Source organism: Etheostoma spectabile, chromosome 13, assembly GCF_008692095.1.
Source record: "Etheostoma spectabile isolate EspeVRDwgs_2016 chromosome 13, UIUC_Espe_1.0, whole genome shotgun sequence".
In the NCBI taxonomy this organism is placed as follows: Eukaryota; Metazoa; Chordata; class Actinopteri; order Perciformes; family Percidae; genus Etheostoma; species Etheostoma spectabile.
Genome location: NC_045745.1, coordinates 9,643,032 through 9,655,430, shown reverse-complemented (window position 1 = coordinate 9,655,430; position 12,399 = coordinate 9,643,032). Strand labels below are relative to the sequence as shown.

At 41.7% G+C, this 12,399-nt stretch overlaps 1 protein-coding gene and 1 long non-coding RNA gene across 2 annotated transcripts in view; one reads left to right on the top strand and one right to left on the bottom strand.

Annotated features, from left to right (window-relative positions):
• Positions 1 to 379: 379 nt before the first annotated feature.
• fam114a2 (family with sequence similarity 114 member A2) lies at positions 380 to 12,393 on the top strand. Its single transcript, XM_032534680.1, has 14 exons — positions 380 to 649; positions 1,679 to 1,917; positions 2,959 to 3,058; positions 3,622 to 3,723; positions 5,326 to 5,426; positions 5,815 to 5,949; positions 6,041 to 6,205; positions 7,098 to 7,221; positions 7,355 to 7,440; positions 8,190 to 8,288; positions 8,808 to 8,932; positions 9,297 to 9,369; positions 9,792 to 9,845; positions 11,051 to 12,393. The coding sequence occupies exons 2-14, from the start codon at positions 1,699 to 1,701 to the stop codon at positions 11,150 to 11,152; spliced, it is 1,485 nt and encodes a 494-aa protein (XP_032390571.1). The 5' UTR covers positions 380 to 649; positions 1,679 to 1,698; the 3' UTR covers positions 11,153 to 12,393.
• The window catches only part of LOC116701147 (uncharacterized), an 11,362-nt gene continuing 7,257 nt past the window's right edge, over positions 8,295 to 12,399 (bottom strand). The window contains exons 2-3 of the long non-coding RNA XR_004334836.1: positions 12,153 to 12,263; positions 8,295 to 8,982 (exon numbers count right to left, since the gene is read on the bottom strand). This is a non-coding gene — a long non-coding RNA (uncharacterized LOC116701147). The remainder of the gene's footprint in view (positions 8,983 to 12,152; positions 12,264 to 12,399) is intronic.

Here is a 12,399-nt window from a genome sequence, read left to right as displayed (position 1 = left end):
TTTTATTTTTAACTTTTACGTTATTTTATGAATTGTACAATAGTCTGTAGTACTGTGGAAGAGGATTAGGGCCACATGGGAAAACATGGGCATGAGTTCTGAGTTTGGCCCTAATCCTCTTCCACAGTATTACAGACTATTATACAAAGTATATTATATAAAGTACAAAAATGTTGTTGTAATATGATGACATGCTAATTTTTACATTATTATTTTCAAATACAATAAATCATAAAACAGAAATAAATGACCGTAAAAACTAAGGTGCATATGACAATGAACTGAACTGAACTGAACTGAATTTAAATCATACGTATCGCGGTACAGAATCCCATTTACACGCTAATGCTTTTATTTTGAAGAGGGTAACCGGAAGCTGTGGATCTCAGTTCGGCTGTTGGACCTGTTCAGTGAAAACAAAATGTGACGTGGCTAATCCTGGTGGACAAAAAGAAAGAGGAAAAACTGAACCATTGACCTGTTTACTGGAAAACGAAAGGGCGTTTAACGTGAAGAAACATACGTGCAAACCGAAATAAAGAAGATAAACCTTTCGTGTTGTTGATTTTGGGAAGGAAACCGTTAGCAGGCTGGGCTGACGTTGACGTTAACGTCCACTGCTAGCATCAAGACTTTGACAGGAGAAAAGGTGAGTTTGTACCCAAAACAGTGTCATGTTGCTTTAACGTTACATTATGTTGTTTTCCGACCAAGTTGTACGTTGGTAATTACTATAACAGCGTAGTGATAATAACAACTGACGGTCCTTTTAGCCATATTGCCAAATAGTCGTTAGCTCGTCAAACTAACACAAGCTACTGACGCAGCATCGCATAGTTAGTTAGTTAGTTAGTTAGGCATGCATAGCAATTAAACTAACGTTAAGTTAGTAATAGGAATACTAATTACTAATGGAATATGTGACTTAACGTTACATGTCTAAATGTAGAGTTTATGTAACGTGTTTCGTAATTAAAGTTCCTGTTCTTGTTGTGTGTGCTGAAGGAAATACTTGCATGCACAGAGCTAACGTTAGGCTACTGTACTTGTAGACACTTACAGTATACTCCTTTATTTTTTTTAATTCAACCCCCCTTTTTGTTGCAGTATGAGTTTTAGAAAACCCAGACTGGACTTTAGACCAACACTATCTTCAGCTGCACAGGTAAACAACAGCTTAAAGGCATAGTCACACATGCGCCAAATTATCCGTCTTGGCTGCTGTTCCCTGGGTGCTGTTGAAATGCATTCTGGGAAATACATGATACCACTAGGAAGGACTGGTTAAAGGAAATTAGTTTCACCCAGAAAGGGAATTGAAGCATTTTATTACAAAGTAACTCTTAGAATTTGGGTGGCACAATATTGACAAAATGTGAGATTGCGATTATGGTTCTAACGTACACGTCTGGTGCTACTTGGACACGTCATCAGTGATAAACCTGAGGTCAACAGTAGTTTTGGGTCTTCAATCAACAGACCCCCTCGCTCGGGCGACCCTGCCGGGGGTGATCAGTCCCCGGCCTGTATCCACGTGCCGAGCTACCCCACAGGCATCGTGAGGCTTTTTCCGCAGCCTCAGAGACATCTTTATGTCTCGTCTGCGCAGTTGTTCTTTACAGAGCCTGACCGATATATCGGCCGATATTATCCCGTTTGTTATACTTTCCCTCTGAAGGCATGAACTAAGGCATCAAGATGTCAGACAGCGAAGCTACAGCAGCGGAGGGTCCAGAGGTGGTACCGGAGACCCAAGATGCCTCTCCTGCAGAGACGGCCGACAGCTCCTCGCTGACCACGCCGGACAACTCGACTGACGTGGCGCCGACGAGGAAAGCCAGGAGGAGACCAGACGTCACGCCTGCACCCGAAGCTGAGGAGACGCCCAAAGTGGAAGAGAAGCCAGCAAAGCTACAGGTGAGATGATTGGTGTTAATACTGGTTAGAAAAGGGCGCATAGCGTCTGCGGCGGGCATGCCTTGCCAAATGTTTGAGAGCATTAAGCACTTTCTGTGTTGGTCAGTAGGCCTGCACAATATATTGGGTTTTAATAAACACGTCGCGAAATAATAAAAAAATATATTAAATTATCTAGCCTGGATGCCAGCCAAAGTTAGCCCCGCCCACAACTTTTGAGGTTGGGAAGTTCAGTCCGGACTTGAGCCGTTGTGAAGCAACTATGCTTGAACAGGAGCTGTCGGACCAATCAAGTTGTCAGGGCGGGCTTTATACAATGATTGACAGATGATGTAACGTAATCAACCACGTCACCAAAGAGCGCTTGGGTTGAATTTGTTCACTACAACCCACGTTGCCCTGCACTGCACGGGCAACGTGCCCTGCACTTATGTCTTCTCCAGAGCTCCTGTAGCTGTAATAACGGATATAGCTAATGGGTGTAATTCACCATGTGTTCTATTACACCCATGGTATTATCTCATGATACATCCAAAGGGTGTATGGATGGATGTATTCTGTAAAGCTTGTAACGTGGATGTAATGTCATTAGCGTTTCCTAAACTGCTGGGGCTATCGGCTAGTAGCTAACCTAGCTAAGTATCACCGTAGTAGCTTAGTGCTAGCTAGTAGCATGACATAATGAATACATCTCCTTTGTTCTCTAAATACGTCCACTGTTTATTTAGATAAGCATTTAAACAGTCAGGAACAATGAAAACACAATGTTTAGCAATAGTGAATATTTTAGAAAATAAAACTGCAAGTTCATGGGTTATATGAGTTATGTCAGAGTTATGTTATGAGTTATAATCACAGCCCAATGACTCATATTCTGACTAGCATCCGACAATGTCAGGCTAGAAATTATCATTAGAAAACCGCACTTTATAATGTAACTGTTTCTCTCTCTCTCTCTCTCTCTCTCTCTCTCTCTCTCTCTCTCTCTCTCTCTCTCTCTCTCTCTCTCTCTCTCTCTTCTCCTCACGTCCTCGCTTTCAGACCCCAAGTGAGTCCACTGTGTCTCAGGGAGGTTGGGGATACTGGGGCAGCTGGGGCAAATCCATCCTATCCACAGCTACAGCTACTGTGGCCACTGTGGGTAAGTATGGACCACCGACTGTAACTGTGTTGTTTACAATGTGTATGGCAGGGATGCACAATGTATTTTTATTTTTTTATTATTGTCATCGCGATATCTGTGGCACTTAATATTTAACTGTCATTCATTTTGTAAAAAATATTTTCTGTCCTTCTTCCCATTTCCAGCCGCGGCCTGTCACTCTCCCCTGTACCGACGTTAACGTAACGTTAGAGCCATAATGTTGTACTAACACATGCTGTGTAACATTATAAGTGTTCATTTCAATCAGAAATACTTGAGACTTCACTCCACCCCCACAACTTAGTTCAGAATGCAGACTTGAAGTTATGTCATTGGGATATATGATCCCAAATGCTACTTTAAATATAATATACTTTTGTAAGGTAAATGCAGCTGTGAATACATTTATTTGAAGAAATCATTTGAATTTACTCTAAAATGTCTTATTCTTTCACTTTTTCCGCCCTACATTGAGTATTATTTGTGATAATCCACTGTCTCACCTCACTGTCTTTCTGAATGTTACGTCTTAAACTCTGTTGTCTCTCCTGTCCGTCCAGGCCAAGGAATCACTCAGGTGATCGAGAAGGCAGAGACATCGCTGGGAATCCCCAGTCCGACCGAACTCTCTGCCCAAGTGGACGAAGAGAAGAAACAGCAAGGTAAAAGCGGGATTTATGGTTGTGTGGAGGGTCCACGCAGCCGTGGCCTACGTAACCGTCCTAAAGTCTACAGTTGTGCGTTGGTGTGTGCGTTGATCTCTTTTTAAGAGAAAAGCAGGACCTGTGTGTGTGTGTGTGTGTGTGTGTGTGTGTGTTTGTGTTTGTGTTTGTGTTTGTGAGTTTGTGCGTATGCGTATAGATTTCTAGGCAAAGTATACACATATGAGAGATTGATTAGTTTTAAGGTCACATTTATACCAACCTCTGTGTATGTTCCCTTACATACACTCCCAGAGGTTGCTTGTATAAGCATATATTATAGCGACGTGTCCTCTATTGGCAGCAGTAATTATTGACGTAAGTTGACAAATTTAAAGCGTAACTCTCACCAAAATGTAACCTAGGGGCTTTTTGTGAAAGTACCTGAGTCGAAAACTCTTAAATATAGTGATTTTGATGCGATCACAGTAGTGCTAAAATTCTGCGTGGGAGATTATAAGGCGGGTTGGGTCAAAAAAAACACAGGACTCTTACCTGGGAGAACAGAGTTAGAGTCTTGTTTGAAACAACAACAAAAAATGAAGTATATTTAGTGTGTGTGTGTGTGTGTGTCTGTGTGTCTGTGTGTGTTAGAGCGAGCTGAGAGAGTGAAGGCATTGGCTTCAGAGCCAGTAGCAACTAGAGTTAAAAGGTAAAGGTACTTTGTTATCATACTGTACTTGTAGCAAAATTCATTCTCTGCATGTAACCTATCCCTCAAGGGAGCAGTGGGCAGCCAATCACAGCGCCCGGCGACCAACTCTAGATCTGAACCAGTGCTTTCATCAAGGGCACTGACTGGAGAACCTCGTACATGTTTTTTGAACCGGAGCACCCGGAGAGAACCACGCTAACATGGGGAGAACATACAAACTCCACACAGAAAGGCCCGTTCCGACCTGGATTCAAACCCAGAACCTTCTTGCTGTGAGGTCACAGTACTAACCGTTGGGCCACAGTTGGGCCACAGTTGGGCCACCGTTGGGCCACCGTTGGGCCACCAGTGGGCCACCATTGGGCCACCGTTGGGCCACCGTTGGGCCACCGTTGGGCCACCAGTGGGCCACCGTTGGGCCACCGTTGGGCCACCATGCTGCTTTATACTGTAGTGATAGAAACAAAGTGACTCCGCTGTTTGCTGCGACAGGTAGTTTCATTTTTTGAGAGGTGCACATCAGGCTATGGCGTAGGGTCCGTATCTCCACGTACCCACGGCAACAATTTTTTTTCTTTACATATTTTTACTGCTTTTTGTAACAAAGTGAGGACAATTAACATTTCTCTAGCAGAGAGCGATAGAGCGCTTGGTCTGCAGTAGATATAGGTCCCCATGGCGTAGATTGCACGCAGAAACATAAAGTGGCCTTTATATATTATATGCATATAATTATATGTATATTGAGTGGGTTAACTAGTATGTTGCATGCGTTAACCTGGCTCTACCCTTCATGTACACAAAGATAAATGAATATGAGGGAATTTATCACCCCACCCCCCCATTTTTCTCCAGATTGTGGGAACCTTGTGTAACAGGTTGTCTCGCGTTTGTTTCTTCTTCTGCAGGTGAAACCAGTGAGACGGACAGAGCGGCAGACGATGGATCGGCGGCGGCAGGAAGTGCGATGGGCATGCTGTCGTCCCTCACCAGCGTCGTCCAGAACACAGTAAGCTGAAATATCCTCTGTGTTTCTTTTTTTCTTCCTTGGAAGGAGGAAAAAGAGAAGTTCGCAGACACATCCAGTTTTTCATGATGGGGCTAAAAAAGAGTAGAACAGCATCTTACGTGTAGCATGGATACTGAAAACATTAAAAGAAATAGCTTTGCAGTGCCATTTGTTCCAGTTACTCGCCACTATTTTGCATTATTTCAAGTCCATTCACTTTGAATTCCTCCTTTTAAAATGTTGCAACACAGTAAATTATAGCGTGACTCTGTGCTGTGAGGTGAAAATCACGTAATTTAGTTTTTTCTTTCATGGGTTTAGAATATTTTCCTGACTTGTTTGGTCTGTAAAACCTTGTCAGACAATTTATATGACCTTCTCTTCTCAGGGTAAGACGGTGATCACAGGCGGTCTGGATGCTCTGGAGTTCATCGGGAAGAAGACGATGGATGTGATAGCAGAAGGCGACCCCGGCTTTAAGAAGACCAAAGGACTGATGATCAGGAACTCCACTCTGTCTCAGGTAGGTAGACTGGGGCCAAACTTCAATTCAATTTCATTTAAAGTATCAAATCATAGTTATTTCAAAGGGTTATTTCAAAATTCTGTCGTAGGTGTTGAGGGAGGCTAAGGAGCGCGAGGAGCTGCAGACTGCCGATGAAGAGGTTTCAGAGTCCCACAAGAAGGCGGCCGCTCACTACGGGATGCTGTTCGATGAATTTCAGGGCCTTTCACACCTCGAAGCGCTGGAGATTCTGTCTCGAGACAGTGAGTCCAAGGTATGATGGGAGTTTAATTCCAAAACTGAACGCTAAATATCAGAGGTGGACACACAAGTCTCACGACTGGACTCGAGTTGCAAATTTGAGGACTTGAGATTTGCCTGACTTACATTGATAAACAACTCGACTCAACTTTGACTTTGTCTTCAAGACTCAAGACTTGACTCGAAAGGGCTTTTTAATCTTCTTTTTGGCTGAGGTTTTTCTTTGTTTACATTTTAACATTTATATGATATTTAGATTGCGTCATTTACAAAGTACGATACATAGCATGTTCCATCAAAGTCAGGCATGCTTGAAGAACGCCATTAATGCCATGAAACCATTATGACTAAATAGTTTGAAGACACTTTATTTAAAGAGGAAGGAGGTTTTTGATGATGACAAAATGTCAAATATAAGACGGCAGCAGGCTGCAGACAGCTGGAGTCTTTACTAAGCCACCGGCTCCAGCTGTTTTTGTTGAAATAATGAAAATAAAATAAGACTTTTCATTACAACTGTCTTTTTAAACTGATTTCAACGTGGAAACAGCAGCAGATCATCAGTGACTTGTGACTTTCTTGACTTGGAGCAGTGACTCGACTGAACTTGCTTGATTCTCACCCCAGTGACCCGAGACTTGTTTGTGTGACTTTCCCCCACTTCTGCTTAATATGACATGCTGAGACATGTCTTTGTGTCATTTGAAGAAATGGTTTGTTTAGCCTGTTCTTCTTTCAACATGCAAAAAACTTTTATTTTATTACTTTTTTTTATTTTTCTCGCTCTATGTCTCTCAGTTGTTCCTGTTGTTATGTTACTCTTTTTAACTTGCTAAACAGCTTCAACACAAAAACGCTTGTGTGTCTGTGTCTGTCTCTGTGTGTGTCTGCTTTGTGTGTTGTAGGTGAAGTCAGTGCTGACCACTCTATCAGGAGAAGAGCTGCTTCAGCTCAGAGAAGAGCTGGATGTCATTAAGGACTCTTTCTCCCTGGTGGAGTTTGATGATGAGGAAGTGGATGAGAAGAAAGGTAACATCTCCGTAAAATTGTTAAAAAAAAATACCAGCACTCCAAGGGAAGTACAGCATCATGTACTGTATGTACATATTCCAGAACTCATGTCACACCTGAGATGATTGATTGGATATTTCTGATTCTCCAGACGAAGACGGCTCAGAGTTTGAGAGGGAGTTGACGGAGGCATTGGAGGGTCTCAGTGTCACTGCCACAGCTGACAGACTCAGCAAGGTACCAGTCAGGGCTGCACCATATGTAGTCGTTTATTATTGTCAGTGCAATATCAACTGGTGCAAAAAACATGTTACGAAAGGCTGCGATATATCGTGATAGACACTATTTTTTGTGGAAGTTGAAAGAAAATATCAGTAGAAAACTACACTTTAAAAAAGTCATTTTTTAGCGGTGCCTATTTTATTCAATTTAATGTTCAATTTGTTCAATAAAGAAATTATTATATTTCGTTTGTTTTAAATTCAACAAGCAATTTGTAGTACTTTAGCAGAATAGTGAAAGCATCAGAACTGAGTGAACTTTAATATCTTATTAATTAAAGTAAAGAAAAGGGGAAAAGCCAACAAGCATAATATAAACAATTTAAGCAAGTATGTAATAAAACTGAAACTATACAGAATCCAGAGTCAAAAAAAGCAATAAATAAAAACAAAAATATCTGCCTGAAGTCTAAACATGCCACCAGTTCATTGCAAGTGTTGCAGACTGCTAACAGAGCTGTAGCGGAGCCAAAGTAGCGCATTTTTAATTATTAACTTTATTGTTTAACGGTAAAACAATCTGCAAATTGCCCAATATCGGCCCAGATAATCTTCCGGGGCCTATGATTAGTCTGTTGCTTTGGATTCCATAAGATGGCTCCGTTCCTGCTTGTATAGCGGTCAACTGGTGTCTCAGAAACCTAAGCAGTCTAGTCTGATGTCAGTGTTGCTTTGTTAATAAACTGGTCTCTAACCTCCCACCAGGCCTGTAGGAGCACCTGCAGCCAGATCACTGACATGAGCCGACCAGACGAGGAAGAGGAAGACAGCGCGGACAATGTCAAGAAAAGCCTTTCTGTAGAGGTATGCTGATATATGTCACCTTTATTATTCAGGGAGGGCCAGTTGAGGGCAAGCTCTCATTTCCAATGACGCCCTGATTACACGCCATATAACACTACAATACATATAGAAATTACCGAACATAGTAGTTAATAAATACTGCAGGGTTTCCCGCAATACTTTGCAGTTATGCACGAATAAGTCGTACAAAAAAAATATGTATGTGTATGTTTATTGCGATATTTGAGAGAGCGGGGCTCCGACAAACACACACACACACACACACACACACACACACGTGCAAAAGTGTAGGCTAACTACATCGGCTCTGTAGTTTTGTTGAAGTCACAGTGAGTCACGGCAGTGCTGATAAAGTGGTTACAATTTTGATTACAGTTTTTCAGAACTTCACACACACACATAGTGTTGCTGCGACATGATATTAATGGAGCGGCTGAGACAATCAGGCACAGTGGATTCTGTGCCCTGATGACTGACTGACATTATTTTATTTTGTCTGTCTGTCCTGAATGTTGTCAGGACGTTCATGCCGCAGCCATCAGGAGTCTGGCGGAGCTCACGGCTCGATCCATCGAGCTGTTCCACAAACTGGCTGAGATGATCCTCTTCAACAACGGCAGCACAGAGGCCAGCGTCCTCTCCCAGTAAGACGCCTGGGGGAGCCATGCTGGACAAATTCACAGTTCCATCTGTACTGTAGATACAAGAAGATCAGATAAACCTTTATCATCATCGCACAGAGACCTTACAGTGAAGTTTAGAGTGCCAAAACTGAAGATGCATTACAGATACAAACAAGATGAATAGTCAAAAGACTTGTTAAATAGAACTTTTATTGTAAGTCAACAAAAATCAGTGAAGACACTGTTACAATAAAATAGATAAAATAAAACCTACTTAGGACGGGACAGAACATATTGCACATGATGTATGATTCTTGTAATATTATTGCACATATGTGATCATTTGAATGAAACGTCTGTGTTTTTCATGTCGTCTTGTCCTCAGGTTAACGGTTGTCCTGTGTAAAGAGATCTCACTGCTTTCCAAAAAGTTCACCTCCTGCTTAACGACGGCAGGGGTAAGTCCGATGATTCTGAACGTAGCTCTGATGGTCAAAGAGTTTGTTATTTCACTGCATTTTAATGTCAGAGTAGAACTGGATATGGGAAATTAGTATGACGTCCATTGCCAACCAAACTACTGAATCTTTTGAGGATCAAACCATCATTATTTCCTTTATACATTCAGTATTTTCAGCATCATTATCATTCAAGGGAAGTGTAGGATCCTAGGTTTATGGAAGACTTAGGTGCACATCATTTGCAAAGGGGCTTAAATGTCCTCCTAAACTTTTGTTTAATTTAAAAATAAGGAATCTTTACTTCATTTTTGGACCATTATTTCCCACGCTGCTGTTCTCCGTTTTGACACATAATCACTGCTGCTGTTTGTTTCACCTGAGAGCTGAGTGTTATTCGATCTGAACTTTCTGTTTTACAGTCAAACGAGAAGGGAGACGTCCTCAACCCGCTGATAACAGGAGTCTTTTTAGAGGTTTGTGCCACAGCACCATCACACACATTGTAATGAAGTCCCACTATTGCACTGCTGCAATTTTATTTCTATCCGTTTCATTGCCTGTATAACAGGTAACAGTGTCAAGTACCGGTAAGTTTCTAAAAATGGCTTTTGATTGACTTGGAAAAAATGCAAAGACACAATACCACAGTCATTTTCACACCGTCATTTTTTATTTACTGCATGTGTAGTTCCTTTTGGACATGTGAAGGTTTTTTCACATTTTGGCTGATTTTACTTTTAGTTCATTTCACTTCCCTCCAGAGATAGGCCTGAGATGGACCTCTTTGAGACTTTCTGTTTAACCAGAAACAGCTCCGAAGTCACTAATTGGTTTTTATTTCAACCAAAACAAGAGTTGTGATTGTTGGAAAAGTGGAAAGATGACCCAAAACGTCTCGCTTTACCCTTGATTGTTGTTCCCATTAGTCATTAGTCACTTAAGCACAAAAACATAGGGAAATAGGGTCCAGGTTGGAAGAAACGGAAATGACCCTCTAAGTTCTGGGTTATTTACATTGTTGGAAGAGAATGTCACCAATTCAATTGTCAATTCAATTTAATTTTCAATTCAATTTTATTTATATTATCAAATTATAGCAACAGTTATGTCAAGACACTTTACAGATAAAGTAGGTCTAGACCCTATTCTATAATTTACAAAGGCCCAACAGTTCCAGTAATTCCCCCACACAGAAGCTTTTATGGATGTTTTTGTTGTTTGCTAGCAGAAAAGAATTGACCTGGAGAAAACCTTCACGCAATACAAGTGAGCGGAGAGTTGTCCCCCCCCCCCCCCCCCAAGTTGCTATTTTAAGACTTTCTACCAAAAAGGATGACTAAGGTGTCATTTGTCCCGCCCTAACAGGTACAACAACACTAACAGTGGACTCAGGAAGATGTAATCCACTCTGTCTAATCACCCCCACACAGTCCTGGAAAAGGTCCAATTAGCAACATTATCTATTAACAGGCCTTTACAACTCTACATATAATTATTATTTGGAAAGTCAATGGACCAATTGAATGGTCAAAAAAACATACTTCGGGAACCAGAGCAGTTAAAAAAGTGGGCGGTCACTGTTGAGCTCTTTTGGGCTTTACACAAAGACAAATATATGTCAGAATGATATTAAAATACAGCCTCGCGTTGACATATCACGCTTCCTCTTCCCTCACAGGCGTCCAACAGTGCGTCCTACATCCAGGACGCTTTCCAGCTGCTGATGCCCATCCTGGAGATCTCCTACATCCAGAAGAGAGCCGAATCCACCGAGCAGTGACCAGCTGGTGCCCCCCCCCCCCCCCCCCCCCCCCCATTACTGCCATGACGCTGGGACTCTGTCACAGCAGGGAACGGACATCTATTTAAAACCTGTTTCTTTCTTTGTTTAATCGTCCGCGGCGGCTCTGTGCTACGTCTCGTTTTCAACTCAGGACAAAAATCCATTTCACACCTGGGAGGAAGAGTGTGTTTCTGTGAAAACAGTGTTAACGTTTGTTGCTCGTTTATCTGTTCAGCACAGTCCGTGGACTCATTATGTCGGGGAGGTCTGGATCTACCAGCTAAGGGAGAAACCAAATCATTTGTTTTAGACGTATTGTTCTTCTTTTTACTCTAACATGAACACTCAGTTCTTTCAAACAGCACTTCTTCTTCCTCTTAACTTCAAAATCTCAATTCTGCCTCAAAGAACACTTAAAAGAAACACATACGGATGCCAAAACCTGTTTTAATTTGTAAAAAAAAAAGTCAATCTCCAACACAGATTATTGTTTTTTCAGTTTTGGGCAACCTTATTATCATCCTCAAATCATGAGCAGACTGGCTGGAATATATATTTGACACTACTAATGCCTGTTTGTAGATTTGACCCAGATTTCTTTACATCTGACTGTGTATATTCACTTGTTTTAAACCACAATATCTGCGTTGAATAAGTATTACCTGTTTTACCTCTTAAGTATTTCCTGAGTCAGATCACTCCCTGGCTGGATCTGTTTCCCTTAAAGGGCCAGTGTGTAACGTGTTTAGTTCATTATCAAAATCTCTGGTGCTCGTTCACAAACTTGTCCTTTTATATTAATGTTCACCACCACCATCAATTTCAAGTATTCCTTTTTGCTTGAACATTTTAGATTTGCATTTCCATGAACTGGGGTAGACGCTCTATAGTCATGCGCCATTTTGAAATACGTTAGCCGGTGAGGGACGTACAGGACGTACTGCTCCACCTTTTGCGTTTTTAACTGTCACATGATTAACTCAGAGGTGATGCTAACCTGCTAACGGATGTCGTCGCTTCCCGGACTCGGCAAGTTTGAAGAAGGAAACATGGAGGACCACACGTGTTCAGGAACAGGAGTTGTCTTCTTCGCCAAGAAAAAGGAAAACTGAGATGGAAAAGAGCAAGAGAGTAGCTTTTTAAAGCGTGAAGGCCACCGTAGCTGTAATACACTCTCCAAAATATCTGTAAATTAACAGTTGTATGACTGTACATTTTAACAGAAATTGTCCCTTGTACGTGAT